Source organism: Macrosteles quadrilineatus, unplaced genomic scaffold, assembly GCF_028750875.1.
Source record: "Macrosteles quadrilineatus isolate MER2022 unplaced genomic scaffold, UCM_ALF_1.0 Scaffold_5__1_contigs__length_97177068, whole genome shotgun sequence".
NCBI lineage: Eukaryota > Metazoa > Arthropoda > Insecta > Hemiptera > Cicadellidae > Macrosteles > Macrosteles quadrilineatus.
Genome location: NW_026542598.1, coordinates 45,655,834 through 45,668,515, shown reverse-complemented (window position 1 = coordinate 45,668,515; position 12,682 = coordinate 45,655,834). Strand labels below are relative to the sequence as shown.

The 12,682-nt window shown below is 33.9% G+C and overlaps 1 protein-coding gene across 4 annotated transcripts in view; it reads right to left on the bottom strand.

Moving 5' to 3' along the window:
* Nucleotides 1-10,001, bottom strand: part of LOC128994782 (nucleolar protein 4-like) — a 56,760-nt gene extending 46,759 nt beyond the window's left edge. For 2 of the 4 annotated variants that reach the window (XM_054419548.1, XM_054419550.1), the window contains exons 1-2: nt 9,878-10,001; nt 4,236-4,247 (exon numbers count right to left, since the gene is read on the bottom strand). In XM_054419548.1, the coding sequence (XP_054275523.1) occupies nt 4,236-4,247; nt 9,878-9,916 (51 nt within the window). In that variant the 5' untranslated portion in view covers nt 9,917-10,001. Of the gene's footprint in view, nt 1-4,235; nt 4,248-9,871 lie in introns of all 4 variants that reach the window. The other 2 variants (XM_054419549.1, XM_054419551.1) reach the window with 2 other exon arrangements.
* Nucleotides 10,002-12,682: the final 2,681 nt, after the last annotated feature.

Here is a 12,682-nt window from a genome sequence, read left to right as displayed (position 1 = left end):
CCTACTATAGGGAGATGCAACTACAGTACCGAAAAAAGCCTACAAGAATATATGAATCATTTGCTATGCATTGACAATTGTAGGATGAAATAAAGAATTATATATGCTTGGACATATAAAGCTTTGGTAAGGAGTTTAAGACCATGATGATCAATAATTGCCCTTTCATAGCTCTACCAAGCCTGATTGACTACCACTTCATAGTATCAGGAAAACTGATCAACACTGGCTGAGCAATTTTTATTCAGCCTTTCAAAGGAGAAATAGTCTTAAGTTCTATTTTAGACTTTTAAAGTTAAATAAACACCTGTTATGAACGTTTCTTTGGATCTTGAACCATCTACACTATCGGTTGGCTTTTACATAATTAGATAGTTTATATTCAACAGACATGTGCGGTGATTGATTTTGTAGCTACAAAGATACGAATAAACGCACAATTAACAATTTCAACAAACAAAATGAAGTTTCTAAACCGGGATGCAAATTAAAACTTTATAACTAGTGGTTGACAATACAGTTAAAGCACAGCCAGGTGCTACTATTGGAAAGGATAGCTATTGATAACTGGAAATCTAAAGACTAACTTGTACTAGTTATCATTATAAATGCTTTTGAGTTTGATTAAATACATTAATACGTTAACGGTAACTTGTAAAATCAATTATTTGATTTAAACCATCGGTTCAGCTGACAAAGTTTTACAGAACAAGTAAATAAATAAATGGATATTATCACTTAGCTGTTCTCTTTTGGCATCTTTGATCCATAATTGAAACAAATCAACAGATTTAAAACATTTAAATAATGCTGTAATGTTGTTTTAAGATGCTTCGTATAATTGAAAATTGGGGTTATATCCAAAACCATGATAACTTGCTTTGACAATTAGGTGCTATGTGTAATTCTTGTGAAAAATTGCTAAAAAATTAAAAAAAAGGTTTTCCCACCAACTCGGTGCTTTGGAAAACGTTGTAAAAAACTATGCGATTTATGTGGTCATGAAGACACTCGTCCACGGCCTCCGCGATCCAAGAGGCGGTGTGGTATGACCAGGTGATGACGCGGGAGGAGAGGAGAGGACTGCTATTACACAATCTAGGAGGCAGTAGGCTAAGGTCAGCTGGTTGCAGGCTGCAATTAACAGCTGACAAAAACCGCGGGACCTGCCGTGCGACAAGACCTGGGACTGGGAACTTGCAAGTTTGTACCATTGGTTTTGTATTTAAAGAGGATGGGATATATAGCTTTGAAAACTAGTAAAGTTTGAAATATAAACGTTGGTATTAATGTTTTGCCAAAAAATGTAGGTAATTCAAGAGGTTTGCGTCAGTGAAAACGTAATAAACACATGGACTAACAACAACACCCTGGAATTAAAAGCACTACAACTAACTGGATTCTCATTAAAGCCCTCAAAAATGATATTACAACGAATACTGCCACAGTTGAGCGCACGAGTAGTCGAGTAATAAGATTCTTTTCTCAGTAATACGATTATAAGCTTAAATGTATCCAACCCATTTTAGTAAAAGTGAGTAATTAATCACCCTAAAACAACATTTTTGCTATAATTGTCACAACTGTGATTTGTTACTATCGTTATGTTCACTTTTTACATACAAAACTCATTGTTTTATACAAAATTGTTTGACCTAATGACCCAGTTTACTGCCGAACTTCATCAATTGTTATATTTCAAGTCTAACAATTTCAATATTTATTTCAACACAGTATTGCTTAAACAAATGTATGTTCTTTTACGATTCACCAACTTTTAAACTTTCACAATGTAATTTACAACACTGTAACAAACTGTCAAACATACACCTAACGTTTGAATTCCAATTTTTAAAGTGGACAGCTCATTATGCACGCGTCATTTTTACACGGTTCACAACCGGAGCGCATAAATAATGTTGACTTTACAGGCCGCCATGTTCGGCCGTGTTTTATTGAACTAGGAAGACCCGGACACTGAAGGGGGGTGAGGGGAGGGGGGGCGGACACGGGTCACCTCTGTCTATGATTGCACGTCATAAATTAGCGACAAATTCAGTATTTTATTGCCAACGCCATCGCGAGCATGCGCGGACACTGTAGTACAGTATACATAATCAATGCTCGCGGTCGTGGTAATCAGTGCCAAAAACGGCGGCCACAGCATCTGTAGCGACTGTACATCACCGTGAACAACCATAGATCACCATGGCAACCATGAACAATCATAACACACCGTCAACTATGTGCTATGGCTTAGATATTCAAATTATTCTGTCGAATCATAAAAAAATAACAGCTTTACAAACTACTTTTATATACACCGTCCAACACCATAAACAGACGTAGTTCACCATAAATAACCATGAACCGCCGTACATCGTCGTATACAGGTAGATTTTCATATTATGTCGTACCAGGGGAAAATAAAATGGTAAAATATCACTACTACAACACAAATTATTGAGTTAGGGGGTGCAATTGGGCGTCGTAATTCAATCATGGATATTAGAACTATAACAGTATGGATCATAAACATAATAAACAAATGACGTCACTGGCCCGAAACTTCCGAAACAGCTGTTAAGATTATTAGCATAAGATTCAACCCAGTGACGTAATTTTATGCTTATGATTCGTACAGTTTCTGTTTTATCCGTGGTTTCAATCCGAATATGAGGAAAGGCAATTGTGAAATGAAGAAGGATGCATAACTTTGTTACTAAATAAGATCAGCTGATTATTCATCCAGAATTATTATAACCCTCAACATTTCACAGCTAAGTTCAGTAGTTTTAAGCCACATAAAAGCTATTTACTTTTCTCAGAATCTCTCTAGTGATCTTTTGATTATTAGAGGAACACTAACTACTCAGCTTACCCAGCAAATAATATTAACGTTTTTTTATCAACAGAACTTATGAAATTAATTTTAATTGTGTTGTAGTACAAAAATACCTCAAGGAAAAAGAGTGTAAGACAAAACATAGTTTTACGAATTCGCAATGCCACCTAACCCTGAAGAAGCTGCGATCATTCCAGTGACAAACAAAACGTATTAGACGTATATAAAAAATACAGAAGGCCTAGAGGATTTACTCAAATGTACCACCTACGTAGAGTATGGAATTATATGAAATATTTGTGAATATATGGAATTCTTAAGAATAGTCTAGATTAGTATTTATATTTCATACGAACAAGGTTGAATCTAACTTAAAATACTTTAAACAAACATTAATATAAATATTTAAAAAAAAACATTTAGAATTTTGTTTGTCAAAGGAAATTACCGAAGAAAATTACACAGATTAGAAAATTAACTTTATCAACAGTTCTTAAGCATGACGTCTTAGGAAAAAACTATAATCAAGTCTACGTCCAACAAATTAACTGAGTGAAAAAGTTTCAGGTTAGCGGGACGGTATAATTTTCCAAATATAACTAGTGACAAGACCCGAACAACTTTTGTCGACACTTTGTGGGGAGGGGGGGGGAGTTTATTGTCCTCCCACTTAAGCAACAAGTAGAGAATAATTTAATTGTCTTAGTCCACCGAACGACTATATTAAATTTGAAAACTTTTGAGGCAGTATTTGAAACGAATAAATCATAATTTAGTACTTACAATGTTTAATCAGCACTTTTTTTTGTAAATAATGTTATTTAGTGATAAATTATTTTTAATAAATTTCTATCAATATTGTTTTGACTTGTTTGCATTTAAATTAACACTTTGGTAAAATGTTAATTAATATTGTTTATAGTAGGACTACTATTAGGTTTATTCAGCATTTATTTTCTTAGTACGAGAGCAACTATAAATGAATTGAAATTGAGTTTGAAATATGTAGCCTATATATTGGTGGTAAATAATTTTATTGACAACAATACATTTTAAAACAGTTGATATAGTTATGGGAACCTATAAATTAATATAAGTGAAATATTTGTTGGACATTATTTCATATCTCTCTTCGTACCTTGAGACCTTACACAAGTAAATGTCTCAACTTATCAATATCCAACAAACATAAAAAAATCTTTCCATGGTACTTCAATTTAGAATCACTTTAACTTCAACTTTATATACTTAAGTTACTTTAAATCGCTTGATGGTTAACGCCACATCTATTTAACAACACAAAACAAACATGTTATTACAAACTTTAGCCAGTTGTTAGTAAAAGTATTGCACACTTAACATACATACAAGATTGAGAAGACCCACATACTTCAGCGGAAACCTGGAAATCACGATCTTAGCGTCAAACACTTGAAAAATGTCACTTTACAATTAAATAATACCATTGGAAAATCAAACAAAACTTAAAACACTAAAATAATTATGCTTAAAATCTACGTATTAGGTGTAAGCAAAATATACATTACTTTATATCCAGTTAGTACGCTACGTGAGTTTGTGTGTTTCCTTGCAATTAAAACACGTTTTATACTCCTTCACACTTTTGTAAGTCAAGAGGCATTTATCAATTTTGTTAAGACATATATACTATACAAAATCAAATTCATCCTATACTAGTGTACATGTTGCTCGAAATCGAGCAATTGCAAAGAAGTAAAGTAGTTACAGTATTTAAAAACAAATAATTAACTTATTTAAAAACGAATAAAAGTCATAATTTCCGATGGGTTTAAAAGACTCAGCTCATAGATTACGTGACTAACAGTGACATATAATCAACATTTCAAGTAAATATTTGATCATTTTTCAAAAGCTGATCTGGTTTTTTAGTATATTCTACATATCTTTCCCACTTATAGCCGCATTAGGTGGTCCAGGTTGATCTTCGTCAATGATAATGTAGTCTGCATAGTATGCCTGTTGTCGCTAGTATGTTTACAAATTTCAGTAATTTTTTATAGCGATGACATTTTGTTTACATTACTTAAGAACTGCCTGATTTTCTGCATAACCTCTCTGTCATAATTTTATTTGCTTCAATTGGCATTAATTTGGCTACCTAGTTACTGTTATAACGTAAGTTATATTTACCTGAAAAAATGCAGAATTGAAAGGCCAAATGTCGTTCAGATGGTTTTTTTGTTTCCCTTAAATGTGAATAATGCAAATCCTTCAGTGAAAGTTTTTATTAAGGTTTCTTGGATGTAGTCATATTATTTTAAAATCACTTGACTTTTATGAAAACATATATTTAATGTCCTTGCCGTACCAGTTTAATTCAGCCCTAGAGTGTTTTCCTTTGCCAATCATCATAAAGTTAAGTCAGTGTTTACTACAAAATAGTAACACTTTGGCTAACATCCCTGTTCATTGTTTGTGGGAATCTTCATATTGTAAGTGCTCTTCATTATTTAGGATGATAACGATAGTAAATGGTTTTTTTTAATCTCTATTTTTTCTACTTGGTGGTGTTCTATGACTCCTATGTTTCCATGGTAAAAAATCGGTTCTTTCAATTATTGCTCAAGAAATACAGTACCCTGTCAATTCATTTTTCTTTTTTGGTAAAATATATCAAATTGCCCAGGCTTTCTCGATTTTTTACATCGGAATAAAGTACGAATGTAAATTAAAGTAGCAAATATTTAATTTCAACCAAATCAGTAAATGTAACCTATGCGTTTCGTTGAATTGGAAAATAAATAACAGCAATTAAATTATACAGCTGATCAAAATGTAAACAATTATGTTCTTCGTAAGGATAACATGGGAACTTTCAAAGCCACTGGGGCAGAGCCCAAGGGACTTTTTCAAAAATGTAAAGCCAGTTTGCAAATCTACACGACACGCTCTTTCAATGAGACGTCAAGGGATAAAATCGGTTAAGAAATGGCGAAGGAGTTCATCCGACAAAGTTTCATGTAGCGTATTAATTATATAGATATTGAATCTTTCTAAATTCAATGATTCAAAAATCTCGTTACTGATTTTGCAGGACACGATGTGTTAAGAATAAGCGTTTCAAAAATTTTAATTGTAAAGCCTGTGTCCAGCAGCTAATTAAGTACTATCATTGCGAAGTGTACAGATGGATTAAAAGACAAGCCTCTTTTTCCATTCTCCTAATGAATAAATTAGGTCATTGCCTGATTTATATATCCAAAGTAATCTAAATCAATACCGTACAATACCAATCACGACAGTGTGTTGTTTCATATGGAAGAAAGGATTAGTTTATAATGAACAATTTTACTAACATCCTGATTATTTATAGTTGAAATACTTATAACAAAGCCGATTTTCAAGTACAACTATACTTTGTCTAGTTTCAGCCACTTAAAAGGTAGCGTTATTTCTATTATCACATGGTAGCCTTCTAATTGTACTTCTGATACCTTCTTAGGGCGATTTCGAATGTCAAATGTATGTATTTAGTTACAGTAATGGCGTAATGAACAAAAATAGCTGTAAGTTTTGAACAATCCTAAAGCTATTTTTCCAAAAATCCAGGTGATTTTTTCGTCTTTCTCCAGATGATTTCGATTCAACTATCGTCAACGTTAATCTTCATGTTAAATAAAATCACCCACTGTACAACCACTCTGAAGTGTCCAATTTTTATTTTGGTAGACGACAAAGCCTAAAATTGTTTAAAGGCTGATTACTTTTGAAATTTTGATTCCACCGATCTTTCCTTCGTCACCCACGGACGTTTGCGGCGGTGCAGCCTCACAGACAGACAGACAGACAGAGGGGCTGTGTGTGATCGGGGTCAAGAGTGGCGGTGTTTTTATCCACTGCTCACCCGTCCATACTAATGTAAAACACACAGGGTTTCCTGTGAACCTTGGACAAACACGCGACAAAGAAGGCGGTGAAAAACACAAACGTTGGTTGTTCCCGCTTTTGGAACGGCCATGCGTTAAACGAGGTAAATTTGAGTAACTGATTATTTAGAAATTACCCCGCAGCACCACAATATCCCCTCAAAGTTGAGAAATTTAGGATAATGCGAACATTTTTTAACAGAGTTAAAATCGGTCTCACGACCGTTTAGTAAGATATTTTACTGGGAATAACTAGTACGTATATACGTATTTAAGGCTACCACAATCTGAGTAAATAAAAACAATACATTTTCCTGTCTAGTTATTTTAAACACATTACATGTGTGACTCACCACGAGCATTGCAAATATTTTGAAAATGGAAACAAGGTAAATTCAAGTAGATAATCTTTATTTTTAAATGTTAACCCCATTTATAAAATCATATTAAAGGAGAAAATCACAAGGGAAGTTTCAATTTAAAGTGTAAACACCTTATTGGAGTATGAAATTTAAAATAAAAACATCACCCATACTTAATGAATTTTTAATTTCATGGGGGCTCTTGCCAAAGCCAAATTATGCTAGCATAATCAGACATAATATCACAAAACCTTATTGGAATTGGAGATTTAACTTTCGTACAGTGACAAGATAAAATAATTTTTCCTTAAATAAACCACAGATCTAGTATATAGCACTTTGAATATTAATACATAGCCAATGGTAGCAGGTACCCACACAAAAACTATTATTTTATTTAAGAAAACACTTGTATTATAATTTATAAGCTGTTGCTGATAAATAACGGAGGTTTATCTTATTAAAAACTAAAGTAATTGAAATTTAACTGTTATCCGTCCCAGATTTCTTTTAAAAAGTTTTGGATTTAATCTTAAATATGTTATACTCACCGTAAACCCCATGAGCAAATTTTCCGATGTAACAGATACTACCCCGGCCTAAAATCTTATTTATTAAACTCTGTACCACTGTCTGTCTGCCGTAGTATTGAATAGATTTAGACTATAAATTAATCACTCAGACGGTTACCGGTTGTGTCATCAGAATTGTAGTGGACTCATCGAATTTGTCGCACTCCTAATCGAATATTTTAGAACTAACTCAGGTCTCTACAAAATATTGGAATTTTCACTCATACCCGTTTCTGATCACTTTATTTAGAAGCAATTTATAAAAAGGTTGTCTTCGGAAATTTATGACGTTTACACGCTTTTCTGGGTTTTTTTCCAATCATTAACCCTTTATTTCAGTCTCTAGATTATAAATTCACTGAGTTCGATATTGTTTAGTGATGTAAAACAATAAGTAGTGTATTGTGATTCATTATAATCGACGTTTTCGTGTTTAGCTCGTCTTATTACACGTCCCAATCATAACTTTCAAATCGCCATGTAACGGAAAACGTATCCTATTATTTTTCGGTTTCTCTCTTCAAAATAGTGATTTTTTATACATGAAACTTTATTTGGTCAAACGATTTATGGTTTATTTGTATACCGAGTTTGTATGTTTTACAGTTTTTTGTTGTAAATAGACTGCACAGTTACACGGGGTAAAATATAACCAGCATAAGTGGACATAGTGGACAAGTTCGCTTTCCCGATTATCGCAAAATACCCGCATGAAGTACTAACCACTAACTGTGAAAAGGGTGACGTGGAAATTGTGGAAATCGACTTTTCACCCATCACTGACTCTTTGCGTTGCTTTTATGAACTATTTCTTTAAAAATGGGCGAAATGCCACTTTCATTAAAGGTTAACACATTCACGTTTTGTAGGTTGATTTACTCGTAAAAATTTGCAAACACCATATTTTTTCTAACCACTGATTTATTATCAAAGTATACACTAGTTAATTATCTCGTACGTATGATTCACCTCCAAATATTATCAAATTGTAATTATGATAACTGTAACGATATCGTTGAGGCGTGTAAGTTTTGACGATAAGGAATGATTAATTTAACTGATTAACATCTTACCATATACGGAGTTTACCTTATCAGTAACCTTTGGGGTCCCAATTAGATAACTAATCATTAATTTGGAATCTTTTGCAGTTTCTTAGATTTGTTTAGCATGAGAATCAATTGCTACCAGGTAGAAGAGTTTGGAAATCGAAATCGTACTATTTGTTTAATAAAAAACAATAGCCTAAGCAAGTTAAATCGAATAAATTTACCACGAAAAACAAATAGATAGGGTATTGCATCAAGTAATGTATAATGTATCAGCAATAATTAATATAAAGGCAACTTTCAATAAACACCCCTCTTGCATCAGAGTCAAAACCCAGTATAGATCATGTGCAACTTTCTGGCGTATTTTTTGAATTTATAGTATTTAAGTACATACGTTTTATTAAACAGAAAATTAACGCTGTGGGTATAGGGATAATGGAAAAATATAATCTGATAGTAACTTGTAAATACTGTATTTCCTATCTCGTTTCAGAAGGCAATAAACTCCTCCAGTTTTCAAGTTTAATTCACCTAATTCGTCAATCCAACCTAACCTTAAGTTGTGTAACCCTTTCAAAAACCTACCTTTTTAAGTAACCTTTTACTGATTAGCCTATCTAACCTAACCTAAGTGGTGTGACGCTAAAACAAACTCCTCCCGTGTTCGAGTAACATTTTAATTTTGCTAGAAAGAGCCTAACATAACTGGTGCAAACCCTTGCCTATGATGTACATAAACATATCACATACCCCAAAACAATATACACCACAGAACAAAATTGTGACAGAAAAAAATATTGGAAACCAAAACAAAACACAACTACATTTATCAATCCGAAGCCTTCGAAAATGTTGAAACACTTAGGAATGAGAAAAGTCCTTTAGTTTTACTTAAAATATTAAAATTATTCTTCGAAATCATGAACTTCAAATACAGTATAATTTACTTTTATAAAATTGTTTACAAACTCAAAACTGTATTTAATTTTCTAGGTATGCAAATATAGTTAATTGTTTTGAGATTTACTAATTAAGTTCTAACTTACTAATTTCTACAGACGTCTACCAAACAATGAATCACTGATAACCTTTATCAATAACCCTTATCACAACACTAACATGCGACACTGACACTAACTTTGATCGGCATGGCGCCCAGTTTCCTCTTGGCGGACATGGTCGGAAGGTGCGATGACGTCCTACCCTAGACCTAGACCCATGGTCCTCACCACACTAGTGACGTCACGGCGGAGCGAGCGGGTCCGACGTCTGGAGTGTACTGACTACTGTCACTACCGGCGCTGGGCGGAGGTGGTGGGCCGCAGGGGGCGGGGGGGGGAGGCACCGATAACGTGTGGGAGCGGTGATAATCAACAATAGCCGTCAAAAACTCCGGCGCTCCAACCCGCACCCGCACGGCCGCTCCCTACGCCAATTGATAGAGTTGTGGCCCCGGGTCGGAGTTTTTGGAAAACTATTTGAAATGTAGAATTATGCTGTAAAGACTTTACGGGGCAACATTTTCCATAATTGAATTGGGGTGTAAAAATTTACCCCATGAGTAAAGGCTTCAATGTTCAATTTTTGTGTCTAGGCTTGGTAAGAAAGTGCCAATTTAGAACGTTTGTAATTATGTATGTAGTTTAAGTAAGATATAAAAATGTTACGGTCTCTAAAGGCTCTTTCAGATCTGAAGGTAAAGTTTTCAGTAAGGCCACTTTACGGGAGTTAAAATTATTGATTAATGACGTGCTTGATGAGTCAGTTGTTCTATACGGAGTCTAGGTCGTTTGCTTGAATATGAATATGTTTGAATGTGATGAGTGCGTCCTTCTATAGAGGCTGCGGGTGTATGTCACATTTATATATTTAAATCCACAGAATTGAGGTTAGACACTCTTATTTGTGTAGTTCTCTACACTATTTTGTGTTAAGATAATCAAATTGACGTTATTATAAAATATCATCAGATGTTTGTATAATTTTACAGATCAAATCATGACGAAACATATCTACGTTCTCAATGAGTGAGAGTAATTATTTAGGGCATTCCTCTTTGAATTGGTTAACTAATTTACTGAGTGGGACAATACCAAATACAATAAACTGTCTAATACTTTAAAAATCCATCCTCAAACGTTGTGACGAAATTTCATTACTGTGGTTATTTCACGTCCGACCCTGCTGGGCTCGTCTACATATTACAGGGCTTGGCAGCAGATGAATGCGAGGTACGGGACAATGTTGGTGCTCCCCGGGTGTATCTCTTTGACAACCCCGCTCTGCTCCCCCGCCTACCCTAGAGAACCCCACACGCACTAATTCCAACCCGCGTCGTACCACCCCATCTAAGCTACCGCTGCCTTTCTTGTAAGTCTCTTCACTATTTCCCACATGGAACCTGAGTATTATGTAAGCGTTATCGTTCACATTGTTTGAAAAGTCTCAGAGCTGTAAACGAAAATTTGGTGTGGTGTTATGATTTTGTTGACAAACAAGGTTTTCTCGAATTTGTCTACAGTCAAAGTTGTATTGTTTGGATTTTTTAAATGATGAAAGATTTGTACTGAAGATGCAGGTAAATTTCGTCAAATGGAATAAGGCTGTAAAATAAACTGTTATGTTTTTAGCGAATTTCCCATATAGGGAATAAGCTATTACCGTAGTACTCATGGTAAGACCTGGACGCGGGACCGATTTTTTTTCGTTTTGAGGTCCCTAGAGGCCAAAAACACCATCCGCTCAAATTCATATATATATATTTATATATATATATATATTTATATATATATGTGTCAGTCAGCACGATAACTCGAGCAAAAATGATCCGATTTTGATGAAATTTGGTACAAACGTGTAAACGTACGTTTATTTGAACGAGTTCGCTATCCAGCATGATCGGACCATGGGAACGGGGGTTTACGGGGGGTTTTATGGGGTAAAAATAGGTTTTTCCCATTTTTGACCCAAAAAACATAAAATTTAGCAATTTCTTTCCAAACCATTTTGTAGAGCTTAAAAAAACAAACAATTTAGTATATTGAAGCGTTATTATGCGCCTAATGGTTACGGAGAAAATTCAAAAAAATTGTAAATTTAAAATTCCCATGTTATTCTTATGGAGAATAAGTAAAATGTTGTAGTTTGCTTGTTTGTGAACATATTTTGATCAAATTTGGAAAATGTTTTCATTTCTTACTAACTATTCACATTTTACAAAAAAAAAAAAAAACAGTTTTACCCTCCCTGATGCAGCAAACCTAAGTACTTGTTAAACTCATTCTATTTAAATCAAGAATAAATGTTATATTTTTAACTAGACATTTCAGTGTAAATCCAATCAGTCAAATGGAAATTCGCTTAGTCTGCAGGTTTGCTGCGGCGGGGGTATTTATTGTATAATGCCAGGATTAACTCAATATTAGGGCAGTAACTGGTTATGGGTTATACAACAAGTTCATTATAGAATACTCTTGTTTAAATTATTTTACCACACAGATAGATTTTCAATCTTCGTTCCCCCCAAAAAAGTATAAAAGGTGCCACTTCTACTTTCAGTTTAATCGAATAGACCGGTGCATAAAGGTATACATGAAACACTCTAGTTTCTGTATGTGTTATCGGTATTCAATGGTGTATCAAGAATAATTAAAGGTTGATAAGATGGGTTTCAATAATAAGGTAAGTTAATATAGCGTGATTAAAAATAAATGTGTATTAAAGTGTTAAAGTTTCGATTAAATATAGCACGATAATTGAAAAATTAATGAATTTGTCCTAAATTTAAGGCAATATTTGGGTTAAGTTAATATATATTTCAACCTCGTTTGGTTATTGACATTGAGTACTCCTCCTAAGTAAATTGACAAACACACATATTATTCAACACAACCTAATATTGCAATACAAAAAAATAACAAAGACTTAAGAATTTTCACCGAGA